We start from the raw sequence: 17,657 nt of genomic DNA on the forward strand, positions 1-17,657 counted from the left end.
TACATTTTAGTCTGGGACTGCTTAAGCCTTGTCTGTGAAACCGAGGGAAAATGTCTCAAGTCATCAGTCCTAGTCACGCCATCACTACGATAGGGCTGCGTCAGAAACCGCGTACTCTCAAGTACATTCTGAATGGTGAATGTGTAAAGTATGAATGTAATCTGGACATACTACATTCACCAAGTTGTAATTATCATGTGACATACCAGGATCTGTTGCATTGCTTCACTGCCATTCATAAATCCTCTCCCATGGAGTCATGGGATATTAAAGTGTCCATCATATGCACACTAAGAATCTGGCCGAAAGAAGGTCATCTGGGGACTTGTTGCCTACTCTTTTATGAATACTGTGATTTCAGACATATTTATGTCACATACAGTTTTTTGCCTACTATATAGGAAGTATGCAATTTCAGATGAAGGCTAAATTCATCACTATTTTAAAAGGATTATCTTCCAGAGAAGAAGCCACTGATTGGCTAGGACATTGATGGGACAAAATTCATTTCTTTGTGAACACTGAATTTTATTAAATAAAAAATACAGAATTAATGACTATATTGTACAAAACATTGTTGGATGATTGTTGCACATTCATAGAGAATATAGCTTAAAAAAACAAAACTAACAAACAAAAAATCTCTTGATGAACAGCAGTTTTTCAAACACGATTCTGTACCACTAGACTACCGAAGAGTTAGATCTTTAAAATGAATTCACACTAATTGTATTCAGTATATTATTGGGCATATGCATGTATGACTGTTTTTAAACTGATGTGCAACAAGTTCACCCATCCCTCCACTTAACCTTCCTCACAAACTCTAGGCTTGACCAAAAGATGTTTAAAGCTCAGATTTTAAAAGATTAGTTCACCCACAAATAATATTCTGTCATAATTTTTTTTTTTTATATATATATATAGGGGTCCAATGTTTTTTTTTAGCCCATTGATATTCAAAGTATCAACTTTGTTTCACAGAAGAAGAAAAAAACTAAGAAACAAAGGTTTGGAACAACATGAGGGAGAATAAATGACAGTTTTCATTTTTGGGTGAACATCACTTTTAGATATTAAACCAAAAAAAACATTAGCAAACAATACTGTAAGCTGATATATCCAAGTATTTCCATTCAGTGTGAAAAACTAACTGAAAGGCAAAACAAGTACATGCTTTGTCAGAGTTATCCTCAAATGAGGGTTTTATTTTTATATGAAACAATGAACCATAAAAAAAAAAAAAAAAGAACTGTTAAATGAAGTGGAATTTTTTTTAAAGATACAACTGATCAAAGTTTCAACTACTTTCTTGCTCATGAAGGCAGACTTTAACCATAACATCTGGCTTTTGAAGCCCCTACAGATGGTCATTCAGAACCAGCTATATATCACATGATACAACAGCATGACAATATGCAATTTGTTAAATGCACTTTCCCATTAGACATTAGTGAGTACAATGTTACAGAACAAAGGCGAACAGACTCATTATCCCTGGTCACATGATCAGGAACTTGTCTTTAAAGAAGTAGGGTGATGTCTTCAGCCATGAGTAAAGAGATTAGATCGGACAGTGGTGGAAGGATGGGAGACTGTAACGTCCATTTCTTTTGCTCCATGTTCAGACCACTAGCACTCAGTTTCGGCAGGTTTTTCCAAGTTGAAAGGGAGGGGCAAATCATGTCCCCTGCCCACAACCCTTCCACTAAAGTCAGTGCAAATCGGTTTAGAATCCCATGCCACCCATTCCACCCATGCCTCCCATTCCTCCCATTCCTCCAGCTGGCATGTCCTCTTTCTCCTTCGGTAGCTCGGTGACAACGGCTTCAGCAGTCGACAGCAGAGACGCAACACCTGCGGCGTCTAGCAATGCCGTCCTCACAACCTGCAGGGGGAGACAAATTTCATTTTAATAAAAGAGCATTACAGTTCTAGCAGATACTAATAAGCCAATAATTATTTTCATGTTATAGCCAATAACTGGTAAATGGCAAATATTAAAATTCAATGCCATTTTGTCTAAATTAAAAATCATCAGTTTAAATTCTACAAATTAATTTAGGCAATACATTAAAATGTATTGGGCATCACAATAAAATATGAAAAAGTGACATTGAAGACTTTTGTCACATTTTTTATTTCAAAAGGACTTTATTTAAAAGCCACTTAGATAGAAGTTATCGGTTTAAATCAGTGACATCTATGTTTGTGAACCACACATACACACCTTTGTGGGGTCGATAATGCCTCTTTCGACCATATTGACATATTCTCCAAGCATAGCATCATATCCAATCTCTGGAGAGCCCTGCAAGATCTTTTCCACCACCAGAGAGCCTTCAACTCCTGCATTCTTGGCAATGGTCATTGCAGGAATACGAAGAGCTCTGCGAATAATGTCGATACCTGGAAGAGCAAAAGAAGTTTTCAGTTTTAAGAAGTTAACACAGGGTTATTTCTTTTAGGGTCTGGACTGAGGATGAGATCTCGTCCTTACCAATCTTCTGATCAGAATTGGCTGGCTTGATGTTCTCCAGGGCTGGGATGCAGCGGAGCAGGGCACATCCTCCTCCAGGAACGATTCCCTCTTCCACAGCAGCTCGAGTGGCATTCAGCGCGTCAGTGACACGGTCTTTCTTCTCATTTACTTCAACGTCACTTGTTCCACCAACCTAACAAAGAGAATAGTGATTTTTTTAATCAGGATGATGGCAGATAAATGCATTACACTAAGCTACACGCTTCCTGCTTTCATACCTTAATCACAGCCACTCCATCAGAGAGCTTGGCCAGACGCTCGTTGAGTTTCTCCTTCTCGTAGTCACTGCTTGTGCTCTCCAGCTGTTCAGCAATCTCATTCGCACGCTTCTCAATGGCTGATGGATCACCGCGGCCTTTGAGGAGCATCGTGTCATCCTTTGTCACGATGACCTCTCCGACCTTGCCAAAGTCATGTAACTGGATATCCTCAAGGGCCAGACCCACAGCTTCATCACCAAACACCTAAAAACAGTTCAGGGGTGTTAAAAGATTTGGCAATGGAAAATAGCTCATGATATGATACACATCACAATTCAATATGTTGATGCATCACATAAGTGAGACATTTTAAATTAGTTCATTTAAAATCATGAATACAGACAAAGACAAGACGGGTACATACCGTGCCTCCAGTGGAAACTGCCATATCCTGCAGCTGGTTCTTCCGGTTATCCCCGAATCCTGGAGCCTTGACTGCCACGACCTGAAGTCCAACCTTCAACCTGTTGGTGAGATTTAGCATTGACCTTTAACCCAGAGCCTTTAAATAAAAATGACCATCCCTTACAAAAAAGAAAATAGGTTTCCACCAAAATACTATTACTACAGTAGATATGTGTAGATATGTACATATATATATATATATATATTAGGGCTGGGGGAATTAACGCGTTAATCTTTGCGATTAATTTGAAATGTTTAACGCGTAAAAAAAAAATAACGCAATTGACGCAGCACTTTTTTTTTTTGCCTCGTTTTAATGATTTCCTGTTGCGTCTGCTATTAAAAAGGCCGAAATATGCCGTCCCGCCCCTCCATGTTCGGCGGTCAGGTTTCATTCTCGGGCAGCTTTCATGAGCGGGTCTTTTCCGCTCGGTATGTGCGTGCGTTTTGTTAGGGATGACAATCAAAATCAGTCATTGACTTTTGTTTGAAGCCAAAATCATGTCAAAAATTCTGAAAACTATTTAAAGGAGATTCCATAATTAGTTAAACAACTAACTGTACAACAATAGTATTTATGAAAAACAATGAACTAACAATTGTATTAATAACAATTAACGTGGTATTATTAGCCGCGTTTCCATTACCCTTCAAATTGTGAATTGAAAAAACGCCCAATGGAAACATGTCAATTTTGCAAAAAGTCCCATTTTATCGTAAAAAAAGTTTACGCTCGCATGAGGTGGTTTTTCAGGCAATTCAAAAAATACATTTCGCAAAACTGCCATGGAAACAGTTTTTGCGCATTTACAGGTCACCTGACGCGGTGTGTTTGGACAGAATACAAGAAAGAGTACTTTATTAAATTCATAAAAGACGAAAGAATTACAGGAATACTGGATTCTAAACCTCAAAGAAATGCCACAATCAAGACCTCGAAGCAGATATGAGGGAGAAACACCCCGAAACTCCTCATATGTTAGGGTGACCAAACGTCCTGTTTTCCCAGGACATGTCCTGTTTTCAGGTCCTGTCCTGGCCGTCCTGCCTGTTTTTTATAAAGTGATGAAAATGTCCTGGTTTTCATTATTTTTCATTGGGCCATTAAGCATGTACTTTAAATACACGATTGCTTTTGCACACAAAACATATGAAACCGGCTTCGCCCCGTCTTGTTATAAAAAATCAGCGCGTTCCTCAATCCGCAGCGGCAAGCAGAGAGCACGTCAGAATACAGAGGTCTGTGTGTGTGTGTGTGTGTGTGTAACAGTTAGTATTTCATTCTGTTTTTACTGCTTGTCAATGTCAGAATATTTGAAATGGCCAATGAAATCAAAGTAGGCGGACTTTACGTTCACAGAATTTGAGCAGCATGACTCGATGCTTCAGTTTACGGTCAAGTGCGAGATAAGATGTAAGTAGCTAACACTGTAAAAAAGAAAAAAGAAAAAAAAAGCCCAAATGTAAATTCACAGATAATTTACAGAGAAAATTCCTGTGTTTTCTTTTCGGTCGGGATCAGTGTAAAGCAGAATGCTTGAACTGCAAAGCTGGCACGTACGTGTCAGTGTCAAATAAAGGTGCTAGCGACCTAGAAGCCCACATAAAAAAGTATAGGCTACAAGAGAACATCAGGAGGATTTAAATTATTATTATTTTTATTTTTTTACTGAAATCGGGTAGTAGATTTTTTTAGTAGTATATTTTTAACCTATGCTATGGCCATGAAAAGAAATATTGTCATGTAAAATGTGTTAAAAGCTAAAAACTTTTTTTTTCTAATAGTATTCTATTTTTGCGGGCCAAACATTGAATGGAAAGGATGTATTACTTTATGTATTAAAGTACAATAACATAGTTGCAAGGTTGTGAATGCATTTGTCAAGTATTTTTTGATGCATTCACCCCAACCACACCAACGCCCATAAACCACACCCCCGTCCTGTTTTCTGAAAACTTAAATATGGTCACCCTATCATATGTGCCACTCACAAGTATAAAAGGTCTTTCCTTGCCATTAATGCTTGGAAAAACACACGTCTCCTTCGATTAATAATAATGGCTAGTGCAGTGGCTGGGATATACGTAAACCTACCAACATCCGTCGCCATGATTTCTGGAATGACTTATCGCGAGAGGAAACATTTCGCAATAGTTTTTTGTCGACATTTAGAAGAAAAAATAAAAAAATAGCTAAAGTTTTGCGCAAATCTGTAATGGAAACGCGCCTAATGTTTATTTCTGAGGGATGGCAATCAGAATCAGTCAGTAAATTGACTTTTTTGGAAGTTCAGGCTTAATAAAACCTAGTTCTCTTTCATATTTATCCATTTCACACATTTCTTGTGGACGATGTTATTTATGTTTGAAAAACAAACCTGTTGAGGACCAGAGTGCTTAGTGCTTCTCCATCCACATCTTCAGCCACGATGACCAGAGGCTTGCGATGCTGGTTGGCAATTTCCAGAGCCGGTACGATGCTCTGTACGCTGGAGATCTTCTTCTCACTCAGAAGCACGTAAGCATCCTGGAACTCACACTTCTGGCCTGGAAGCAGGGAATAAACGCTGTTGTCATTCCAGCCTCAATACTGGTACATACACATGACCTTCCAATACCAAATACGCACCTTTAGCGGTGTTGATGAAGTAGGGAGAAATGTAGCCACGATCAAACTTCATGCCCTCAATGATCTCAAGCTCGTCATGTAAGGTTTTACCATCCTTTAAACAATAATAACAGTTCGAGTCAGATATTTTAAGGACCAAACCATAATTCCATCTGTACTAAATACTACTTTCACTGTAGCAGCCTACCTTCACTGTAATAACACCCTTGCGTCCAACTTTCTTCATGGCATTGGAGATGATTTTACCAACTTCAATGTCTCCATTGGCAGAAATAGTGGCCACCTGTGTCAAAGAAAGATTGACAGAAATAAAATTTAAAGAAAAAGGCCAAAAAACTCTGACCACATTTAGTATTTAAGGTTAAAGTCACCATGAAATCTGAACTGACCATTCTTATTTTATATTGCCATATTTATTATAATGATTTTCACGCACAATTTATTTTAAATTAATGTGCTTTAATCAAACTAACTTCCCCCCTCCCTCGTGCAACTACATCTCTTTTCTGATGCAAGGGTAGGACAACTTGTCACATGAGATCACAGCAATAGCAAACCACAACAATCCAATCAATTCCCTGAAGTCCCGACCTAATTTTTTTCTTGTTCGAGAAGTTGTTTCGCTTGGATTACAATAGGGAAGAATACAGGATTATAGGGACATTACAATAGGGAAGAATAGACTAATGCAACTTCTATTTCATGTCGAATTTAAGACTACTTTTTACCTGAGCAATTTCCTCAGGTGTTGTGACTGGCTTGGAGAGTTTCTTGAGTTCATTGATGATTTCTTCCACTGCCATCATGACTCCTCTACGGATCTCCACAGGGTTGGCGCCTTTGCTGATGGTGTCAAATCCCTCCTTGGCAATAGCACGTGCCAGTACTGTGGCGGTTGTAGTGCCGTCACCAGCCTCCTCATTAGTGTTGTTGGCCACGTCCTGTACCAGCCTGGCCCCGATGTTCTTATACCTATCTTTCAGCTCGATACTTTTAGCAACCGTGACACCATCTTTGGTGACTTTGGGGCTTCCCCAGCTCTGCTCAATGATAACGGTGCGACCCTGGGGGAAAGAGGCCAATCTAGTTGTGTTTCTTCCATTAATGGATTACAAACTTGGCTTTAAAGGGTTAGTTCACCCAAAAATTTTAATTCTTTCATTGATTCCTCACCATCATGTCGTTCCAAAGCCGCAAGAATTTCATTCATCTTCGGAACACAAATTAAGATCTTTTTGATGAAATCTGAGAGCTTTCTATCCCTCCAAAAGACAGCTACGCAACTCCAACTACTGATCTCTTTATTTTGAAGCGTCAAAGTTTCGGTTGCGTAGCTGTCTATGGAGGGACAGAAAGCGCTCACATTTCCATCAAAAAGATCTTAATTTGTGTTCCGAAGATGAACAAAAGTCTTGCGGCTATGGAACGACATGATGGTGAGGAATTAATGACAATTTTCATTTTTGGGTGAACTATTCCTTTAAGAGCAATAACATGTCTAATGTTCATCTAGAAACTTGTCAAACTAAGCATACCTTTGGTCCCATGGTGACAGCCACGGCATCAGCCAAGAGGTCAACGCCCTGAAGCATGAGGGCCCGGGCATCTGCCCCAAACTTGACGTCCTTGGCATACGCACGAGTCAGGTGTGGGGCCAGCGCCCTGCACACTGGCCTCATCTGTTTCATTACACTGGGTAAACGCAGCATTTCTAAGAGAAAGAGAGCAGAAGCATAACATTCAATATTTAAAAAGATAATAATAATAGTAAGTGATTTCTACACCATTGAAGTATTAGTAAAAAGTCAGAAGACTAGTGATTATCAACTTTATAATGGCCCCCATTGTCACCTTTTCCAGATAACATATTTTTATTCACAATTTCTACTTGATAAAATATTTTAGAGCTTAGCAGAACTAAACTAAATGAATATTCTTTAAAAATGCCCACAAGATCTTGGCAATTCTTTATAAAAATACCCACAAGATTTTGTTACATTTACATTTAAAAGTCTAGAAATCACACTTTCAGAATGAGGCTTCCTCACGTATCCAGGTTATCCAACACCCTGGAAATACTGGTTCTTTAAATACAAAAAAATAAGAAATGTGGATTTTTAGTTGTTTTGTCTTTAGTCACCTTTGGAAGTTTGCCTCAGCCCCCGGTTGAGAACCATTAATTCAAACAAAACAGGTAGCCCCGCCCAAAACTCACGGTATTGGTTGAGGGTAGCAGACAGCCGTTTCTGATTGGCAAATAACCACAGACAGCACGCCACTCAAGTTTCTTTTTTGATTTGCATAGCCTAGTCACAGACTAATGTGATTTGTCAAAGGAATTTTAGTGATATCTGTACGGCAGTAAATACAATTTAATACATGGCATTCATTTCTTTTTGTTTAAACCACATACAAAATTAAGTCTATTGTCGAGGTCACATGCTAACCACCCCAGATTCCAAAAATTAGACTTTGCCCCCGCTGTTCCTTGAATGGATTACACTGCCTGATTCATTCATTCATTCATTCATTCGTTAACCTACTGTAGCAATACTTAATGTCCTTAACATCAAAACATTCCGTAAAATGTTTTAATATTGATCTAGTAAATGTGAGGAGATAAATCACAATTTCATGGTTCTCATGGATAATGTTTCGAAAAATAAATCAATCAATCAAAACAGGAAAAAAGGTTTTAAAACGCAGGGCTAAAAGTTTTTTTTAACTAAATGTGTGTTCACGTAAACGTGTAGATGCAGAGTCCCTCATCTACCCCACGTGTGTTCAGGGCGTCCGTCACAAGGTCAAAATCACTCCGCGTCACGACAGAGACGGAAATGATTCCTTTCATCTCCATGAGTTCACGTTAATTACCGGGGTAACGTTATTCCTTTTGTTTTATTAAAACTACACATTGTAGCCCTGACACCGATTCATTATTCCATACATATATAATATGCTTAGGCCTCAGTTTCATAGATATTGCTATAGTTAGCATGCGAGCTATAATCATCACTATTTCACTTAAGACTGCGCTTTACTTCTTTGGCTTATAAAACAGTAACGTTAGTCAAGGCAGCAGATAAAACACCAATGCAGTATAATGGTTAAGCAGTGCACATGCTGTGCGAAACACGTTTGTTAGTCTAATTCTGATAAGCAGCATCTGCAATAACGTATAAATCTACTAAATATGACTAAATGGCAGCTAACTAGTCAATAAACATGCACGATGTTACCTTCAAATCCAAGAAACAAACTGTCAGTTACAGTTACTAGCATTAACGTTACATGATGGTGTTACGTATCTGCCTGTTTGATCTCAATAACTTCATCTTTATATTACCAGGCCGGTTAAAAGCGTTATGCAATATATAGTATGTTGATACGCTTTTATAGAGATGGATAATTCTCTAAATGACTTACTGCAGAGTGGTCTGTAGGTGAATGAAGGGATGCTCGTGACCGTCAGTACAGCAGACTGAATGATCTAAGCTGAGGAGCCGCTTTAGATTTGCTGCAGTTACACTCACTTTAGCGAACATGTGTTCTTCATCCGGGTAACCTCCCCGCCGCCCCGACATCTGAATAGCACAATACTCTCATTAAATACTTGATTATTCTCTTTAAATACATACGTCCTTTCATTTCCTTTTTGCCTCAATGCCACTGAACACATTGTATTGATACTGAGGGAAAATATAAATAAAATATACAAAAATCGGCCATTAAATTGTTATTATGCTCGTTCCTGGGTTTCAAGTTCGAGAAATTTCGCTGATTCTATTGGAGAAAAAAAGACGTCAGAGGTCAGGGTTGTGCAACCACCGATTTTATTGCGTTTTTCAAATGTCTATGGATTTGTTCATAGTTTTATAATATATTTGTATTTTCTTTATATAATTATCAGTGTTTGTTATTATTTGTTTTATTATATTGCCACTTTTACCATTCATCCACAACCTTTATTTTGGTTTTTACTATTTCTTTGGTTATTTGTAATCCACTTCAGTTTTAAATTTTTGTCGTCTTTTTAGAATAGAAATTACACAAAAAATAAATATATATTTAAATGTCTTTGTGCAACGTTTAGGAGATCGAGGAATATTCTAGATTGCAGGACGGGGTCGGTAAGGATTGTCTTTTGGCGCATGCGCAGTGGCCTTCCAGACATTTCTTCTTCACGTGGATCGCAGGAGTGAACAGTGAAGTGATCCAGTGTGACTGTCTTATGCTGCTCTGCTGCACGCTCATTTCATAAAGATCAACTAAAATGGTAAGACGCGTAACATAATTCATCTAGCTGCATCACCTGAATGAGTTGTTTCAATAACTGTTTGATCTTTGTGAATGAGATCGCGCAATGTTTTATAATCCTCCATCAATTGCAACTGCAAGGTCACGGTTAGTAATGTAGTCATGCTCTGACTTTATATGAGATAATGATGTGATGCTAAGTATGTTACTTAGTACATGTAAAGAATGGGATAAATGTTTAAAATTCGTGGTTTTCTGTCATCAGGATTGGTGATTTTCGCAGGTAAACCGGTTTGTTTCATGAAATGCTAAATTATGGCTATTTTTTAGACAAGTTTGACGTTTAAAAGGTGGTATAGTTATTTTACTTTAAAAATTTCATATGACAGTCTGTATAGTATGAGAATATCTGTTCACGCGTGTAAAGTATATTTGTTTGCAGGTATCTGTCACATCTTGCTTGTGAAAACTGAACATATTTCCATGATCATAACTAGATAACTTGAATCGTGTTTTCACGTTCAGCTAAGCTCCAAGATCATTTCAACCAATAGTATTTCAGGAAGAAATGAACTTCCGGGTCACTTTGAATGGAGTGAACACGTGTGATTTGTGATGTACAGTAACTGTTGTGCCTTTGTCTTTAGTTAGATTGAGGCATAGAAATATTCTCTTAAGCAGGACTGACTGTTATCTGTGTCTATTAACCCTTTTGATAAACTGCCATAGCGTAGTAAATATGCGCATACTTCATTGGCTACCAACCAGACTGTAGGAAACTTCACTTGTGACTTGAATTATAAATTACATCGTAATTCATCACAAATGTGTTATAAGGTAAGGTAAAATGCACAGCTGATTCATTCTAGAATCTTCTACATTCCTGACTGTTCAGCCTTGGGGGGGTTATCTTGTTGCCTGTCCTTTTGTCCTTCACCAGGATGGTAAACATTTACAAAACCTCCAAACTTTTCTCCTCCCCTACATGAACCCTCAACATCTCCTATATTCCATCTACCCTCCTCCATACACAACCTTCACTCAAGGTCACACACACACATCTGTTCTCAGACAAGCAGCAGCTGGTGTCTTTGATACTGTGTAGATGGTCAATATTCTTTCTCTAAGTTGTCTACTTGAAGTATACGTCTAATTTGGTAGCCTAAAATTGGTCTTTTAAAGAAGGTCAATCAAAGATTGTATTATAACCCGAAATCAAGAACTCATAGGAGAAGGAAAGGAAAAGACTTGCGATTAATTAAAACAATTGGTTTTCGCTTTGCCTGGTTTGTAACGCCCCCTGGTGGTTTTATTTTATTATTATATATTTTTTTTGGAACTTTTACAGTGTTGCGAAACATGCATTGACTATTTCTACACTGCACTAAGCATTTCTTTGCCCCACAGCAGGCTTTCCGGAAATTCCTTCCCATGTTCGACCGTGTGTTGGTGGAACGGCTTGCTGCAGAGACCGTTTCAAGAGGAGGCATCATGATTCCAGAAAAGTCTCAAGCCAAAGTGCAACAGGCTACAGTGGTAGCAGTGGGTCCAGGATTCACCAACAAGGTAACCCAATCAAAGTGAATCATGTTTTATGATCTGATTGAAACATCTGTGTGAGATCTATAGGTTGTTCTTCAGAGTTTAAATAATGTCTGTCTTTCAGGATGGGAAAGTAACACCCGTCTGTGTCAATGTTGGGGATAAAGTTTTGCTGCCTGAGTACGGAGGAACTAAAATTGTACTTGAGGATAAGGTTAGAACATTTGCCATGATTAGATTTGTTTTGTTATGTATTTCTTATTAACTAAATTATAATTTGCATAAAAGTAACTTGATTTTACAATTGGCGTTTTCTTTTGTAGGACTACTTCCTTTTCCGGGATGGAGATATTCTTGGCAAATATGTAGAATGAAGTCTGCTTGTTCAACCATCTGCGTCATTCTGGAGCTTGTAGAAAGAATGGCTGTTCATTGTTTATTTTCTTTTTTTCTATGTCATTTGATTGTAAATAAGAATGATCATGTTTTGTTCAAATAAAGTGATCTTGATGTTTCGTCTTTGCTTCTTCATGTAACAGAACAGTTTGGATTGATTATGTGAAAGGACTGTCTAAATTGTGTGTATTAGGAAACAAAATATGAATTCCAATGACTTCATAGTCCATATTCATGAACAGTCCATTTTTGCGTTTGGTCAAATGTTAATTATGTTCTTTAATTCTTAACTTTGTACAAGTTTATAATGAAGTCAGATGGAGTTTGGACTATGATGATAAAGTAACTAGTGAATTGCTAATTCTAGGGTTTGAAAATTAATTTGTTTTACTGATTATCTTTTATCTCCCTAGTAATTTCCTTTCGATTATGAATATGTGCTGTAGGATGTGATCAGAAGGTATAACTAAAATAATTATTGTACAGTGCCTTCTGAAAGTAATCTGACTCCTAGACTTTTTAATCACTATAATTCATTATAAAATGTTTTTTCAACTGACATTACATTTTTGTTCATTAAAAATTATTGAAATATGAAGAATGGCTTTTTCTTATTTGACATGATATACAATAATCTGTTGCTAAGTACAAATATAGTGTTGATGAATAGATCTAAAAAAGATAATATTTTGTAAAAAAGTAGTGTACCCTAGGAAGTTACGTTTACATAGGCTATAATTTAATTCATTTAAAAGGAAAACCATAAAAAAATTCTGCAAAATAAACTTTTCATTTGTATAAGGGCTTTGAGTCATTTAAAATAAGAACATAGGCTATGGGATAATAATGCTTACACTAAGCTACTCTATTAGTCAGGTCTTTGTGGACTTGTTAGATGGAAGGAGTAAAAGTCATATGAGATGCCACCTGGAGTTTTCACACTGGGGCCAGTTTCATAAACCGCTTATTACAATTTAGTCATTAATTTTTTTCAAGACATTTTTCTAAATCATTTTTAATTCACTTGTCAAATTTGAGAATGAAATGTCCATTGGTTAACTGCTAGTTGGTCAGATGACTAGTTCTTAAGACATCATAACTGTGTTAGTACAACTGGCCCCAGGTCAGTTAAAACCTGAGAGTATCAGTGCATACTGCCCTTCCCATCGGCAAGGATTAGAATACTAGAAATATTTTAAAAATAAAATAAAATAATAATAATAAAATGTTTTTAGATGCAATGCAATAACATGCATTTTGTCCAATATTTGTTGGGGTCACTGAATCTGAGCTCTCCCTGTAGTAGTTCTACTCGTCCATTGGGGGGCGCGCTGTCAATCAAACTCTAAATCTGTCGAGATGGTCATGGCGGAGGGCACAGCTGTTCTGAGGAGGAATAGACCAGGCACCAAGGCGAAGGTAAAATGAACAACGAATAACAGTTTAAATCGTTTTCCAAGCTCAAATCAGTTCGCAAAGTATATTGCAATGTAGCAGCTAATATTAAAATAAAAACGATTTGTTTTCGTGGGAGCGGAAGCCGCAGATATGCTAAAGAGCTAAGCTATCAGTTAACCGTGAAGACCAATGATTCTCAATTGAAGGGTTTTACCTGAATATTCTGTTAAATTCATCTGGTCATAATAGGATTTAATCTTCTCTTTTGTAAGTTGGTGAATATGATGTGAAATATGAGTTAGAAGGTGTCCGAAATGGTAGGTTTTCATGATCTAGCTATTTGGCTAACAGCAGTCAGCTAGCAGCAGCCGTTTTAAAGTACCCGGATGCACACAACTGCTGATGTTTATATACATTAAATTATTGAACTTAAAACACAATTAAGTTCATATAACATTATGTAGCCGAGTCATGAAGCGTTCAGCTGCTCTACACTGCTGCATCGAGTCACTAATACTTCATGCAATTGACAAAACCATTGGGATATTTTACCACGGGTTTAGTAACGTTATAGATATAGATTATGGTTACAACGTAAGAACTATAGTAAATTGTCTAAAAGTCCCTTGAAGTGTATATCTATCAAATATGTTCTGTCAACAGCAATTACTGATACAGTTGTGTTGATTATTCTAGTGCTAGCCCTATTAACATGTTTTGTTTTAATCCTTAGGACTTCTATAACTGGTCTGATGAGTCTTTTGAAGAGATGGACAGCACCCTGGCAGTGCAACAGGTGAGAGCTTTTCTTACTTGAGTGGATCACAAAATAATATTTTTGAGAGGTGCTGTTTTCAATACAGTGACCACATTCTGTCAAGCTCTAAAAAACACAGTAAAAGTTGTCACTATGCTTATTGTACTATATTCTAAGTCTTTTTAAGCAGTACAGTAATTTTACATGAGGAACTAGTGCAAGGGCGGGACAACCTGTCACTCACATGAGATTGCAGCAATAGCATACCACAACAATACAACAATAGAATCAATTCCCAACGGACAAAATCAAGTTCCGCCCTACATTTTTTCTTGTTCAAGAAGCTGTTTACTCCTGTATATATCACAATAGGGAAGAAAAGACATGCAACTTCCATTTCTTGCTGACCTTAAAATGTAATTCATAGTAATATGTTTTCCTTTTCAGTATATTCAGCAGAACATCCGCTCAGATTGTTCCAACATAGAGAAGATTATGGAGCCCCCAGAGGGACAGGATGAGGGGGTGTGGAAATATGAACATCTCAGGTATATTATTAATCTCTGATTAATCTCTAAAACTCTGACCATTTCATCCTTCACATCGTCTAGTGTTGTAATGACTCCATCTCAGTTTTTGATTACTAAATGGGTCCTGCTATATTAATTGTCTTTATCTACTGTGTACGTCAAAAATTGCAAAACACGTATGCTGCTGTTGATGTGGAAATGAAAACTGCTGTAATTACAACAAGCAGGTATTAAAAAAAATGTATAATAAGTACAACATAAAAACATGTATGTACACAATAAGTGCACTGTATCAAATGAGTAATTTAGATGTTAGTACATAATACTTAAGACATTTAATATAAAGTGGGTCCACAAAATGTTATCATACACTTGTTGCTGCAGTGTCCCTTATAGTGTAAATGTAAATATCATGTGATTTTTATTTTTTATATATATATAGACAGTTCTGCTTGGAGCTCAATGGCTTGGCAGTTAAACTGCAGGTAATTATCTTTCTTACAACTATTACTGTTATCTCACAAACAACTCAAGTAGTCTGTACTGCACTATTCATTTAAAAATTAACGTATGTCTCCTTGTCATGCCAGATTGTTTTAGTTGACAGACTTTACTGTTGTCTTAATATTATATTTTTTATATTAAAATACTTATAATGCTTTGCGCCACAGAATGAGTGTCATCCGGACACATGTACCCAGATGACGGCCACTGAGCAGTGGATCTTTCTGTGTGCTGCCCATAAGACTCCCAAAGAGGTGAGTGTCCTCTGTGTCAAAAGTTTGGAAAGACTGAACTACATGTATGAATTTTATGGCTGCAACTAACAATAATCAGTTGATTAGGTATGTATTCAATTAATCGGATAACAAGACCATGTTTTATTTATTAAAAACATTTGTGAGCAGAATGTGATTAATCAATGTACATTTGTTGTTGGTTATTTTTTTAAATTATTGATTAGCCCTAATGAATTTCTGAACCGAATTGAGCTGGAGAAGCTAAAATATAGATGATTGTGTCTTATGTTGATTTGTTTGTTTACTGTGGCTCACAGTGCCCTGCCATTGACTACACAAGGCACACCCTCGATGGAGCTGCGTGTCTTCTCAACAGCAACAAGTATTTTCCCAGCCGGTGAGTTATTGAACATCTAATCTATAAAAGCAGGGGTGTTCACTGTTCCTCCTAGAGATCTGTCTTCCTGCAGGGTTTAGTTCCAGCACTGCTCAAACACACTGGGTTAGTTTTTATTCAACCCCAAAACCTTGATTTATTTTCTGCTTAGGGGTGGGTGATAAATCTTCAAACTTGTCATTTATATGCATCATTTAATCATGGCAGTGATACTCATCACTAAATAGTAATTAGGCTTTTTACTACACCAAATTTCTATTATTAAACAACGTTACAGAGCTCAAACCTTTCAATGCATAATGAATCAACAGCTTGCTCCAATTATAAAAAATATATCCAGCTGTATCCGCATACATGGAGTACACTCGCATAACACGATTTATACTTAATAGCAAATCTCATCTCTTTATATCATCATATGCAAATTATCCTACCACCCAGCTCTAAACTGCAAAATGTGGACAATTAATCATTGGTATTATGAACATTACCTTCATGAATTTCTGTAAAGCTGCTTTGAAACGATGTGAATTGTGAAAAGCGCTATATATACACAAATTAAATTGACTAGTTTCAGGTGAGGGCAGATTTGAGCATCCATGCATTACTATGTTAGTAATTTCTAGGATTTTCTAGCTGTAAATAAGCCATTGATGTTTTGTTTGTGTAGCCACTGATCCTCTCACTGCTTTCTGTATAGCGTCAGCATTAAGGAATCATCTGTGGCCAAACTGGGCTCGGTTTGCCGTCGCATCTATAGGATCTTCTCCCATGCTTACTTTCACCACCGCCAGATTTTTGACAAGTATGAGGTAAGCAAGAATTCTTCTTTTTTTTTTTTTTATCCATAAGCACATAGATTTTATAAAACAGAATATCAGCTCTGCTCCAAAACCTACTGCACTGCCTATTTCGGCATCATTTCACACTACTGAACCTCTTGAAAAATAGGAAAACATACTTCAATCACGCAACCCAATATTTGTGTGCTGTATTTTTATGCTCAACAGAGCAATTGTGAGTTTGTGCACCACAACAGGAATTGCTGCTCATTAAGAATGTTTCCAGTTGGTCAGAGATTTCTGTCTTAGAGGCCATTACTTTAAATTAAAGTGAATGCTAAGCATGATAATGACAGTGCTCATGACAAAGCAACTACTGTTCGTGCTAGCAACAATTCCTGCAATGGTCAGTAGGAGGCAGGTTCCTACAAAGGAGTTTCAGATTGGCATCAGATTTGTATCAAGAGTGTCATCTCTCTCCCACAGAATGAGACTTTCTTGTGTCACCGCTTCACTCGTTTCGTGATGAAGTACAATCTAATGTCTAAGGATAACCTCATTGTGCCCATCCTGGAAGAGGAAGTCCAGAGTGCCACTGCTGGGGAGAGTGACGCCTGAGCTGTATCTTGTGCATCTTCAGCCTCTAGCATCCAGACAGCAGAGGCATACAACTTTAGTCATTTTGTTACTTTTCCACTCACTAATGCTTTGTTTGATCCAAATCTCTTCATTCAGCTGTAACAATCAAAATGTAACATCAGCAGCTCCTTGTACATATCTCACTCCATCTCCATTGTAAATCCTGCTTAACCAATAAGAATTTCCTTTCTTTTTTCCCCCTCTCTCGACTATAACAAGTCTGGTGATATTCACCCTGTCTTTTCCCTTGTTGTTAAGTTATTACATGGGTGGAGGGTTCTTACCTGGCCCACTTCGTCCTTTTTTTTTTTTTAAATGAACTAAAATGTATGGTATTTTCATTATGTCAATTGTTAATAAAAGACTTGTACCTAGTTTACGTT

At 37.3% G+C, this 17,657-nt stretch overlaps 2 protein-coding genes and 1 long non-coding RNA gene across 5 annotated transcripts; 1 reads left to right on the forward strand and 2 right to left on the reverse strand.

Annotated features, from left to right (window-relative positions):
* Positions 1 to 507: 507 nt before the first annotated feature.
* Positions 508 to 9,420, reverse strand: hspd1 (heat shock 60 protein 1). Its single transcript, XM_082175399.1, has 11 exons — positions 9,263 to 9,420; positions 7,372 to 7,547; positions 6,565 to 6,900; positions 6,024 to 6,119; positions 5,837 to 5,930; positions 5,586 to 5,754; positions 3,167 to 3,266; positions 2,761 to 3,006; positions 2,501 to 2,675; positions 2,231 to 2,409; positions 508 to 1,888 (listed from the first exon to the last, which is right to left on the reverse strand). The coding sequence occupies exons 2-11, from the start codon at positions 7,543 to 7,545 to the stop codon at positions 1,730 to 1,732; spliced, it is 1,728 nt and encodes a 575-aa protein (XP_082031525.1). The 5' UTR covers positions 7,546 to 7,547; positions 9,263 to 9,420; the 3' UTR covers positions 508 to 1,729.
* On the reverse strand, positions 3,706 to 5,579 carry LOC309502850. The gene is made up of 2 exons (XR_014207416.1): positions 5,179 to 5,579; positions 3,706 to 4,175 (listed from the first exon to the last, which is right to left on the reverse strand). It is a non-coding gene; the product is annotated as an uncharacterized lncRNA (long non-coding RNA).
* A 534-nt stretch (positions 9,421 to 9,954) lies between the features above and the next one.
* On the forward strand, positions 9,955 to 17,649 carry mob4 (MOB family member 4, phocein). Of its 3 annotated transcripts, XM_082175406.1 has the most exons (9): positions 9,955 to 10,112; positions 11,501 to 11,659; positions 14,163 to 14,225; positions 14,634 to 14,734; positions 15,159 to 15,201; positions 15,388 to 15,474; positions 15,774 to 15,853; positions 16,554 to 16,665; positions 17,122 to 17,649. In XM_082175406.1, the coding sequence occupies exons 1-9, from the start codon at positions 10,110 to 10,112 to the stop codon at positions 17,251 to 17,253; spliced, it is 780 nt and encodes a 259-aa protein (XP_082031532.1). In that variant the 5' UTR covers positions 9,955 to 10,109; the 3' UTR covers positions 17,254 to 17,649. The 3 variants fall into 3 exon arrangements, with proteins under 3 accessions (XP_082031532.1, XP_082031531.1, XP_082031530.1); XM_082175404.1 differs by lacking the exons at positions 9,955 to 10,112; positions 11,501 to 11,659 and adding an exon at positions 13,363 to 13,450; XM_082175405.1 differs by lacking the exons at positions 14,163 to 14,225; positions 14,634 to 14,734; positions 15,159 to 15,201; ... (2 more) ...; positions 16,554 to 16,665; positions 17,122 to 17,649 and adding exons at positions 11,760 to 11,849; positions 11,959 to 12,150.
* Positions 17,650 to 17,657: the final 8 nt, after the last annotated feature.

Source organism: Leuciscus leuciscus, assembly GCF_965113295.1.
Source record: "Leuciscus leuciscus genome assembly, chromosome: 7".
NCBI classification, from domain to species: Eukaryota; Metazoa; Chordata; class Actinopteri; order Cypriniformes; family Leuciscidae; genus Leuciscus; species Leuciscus leuciscus.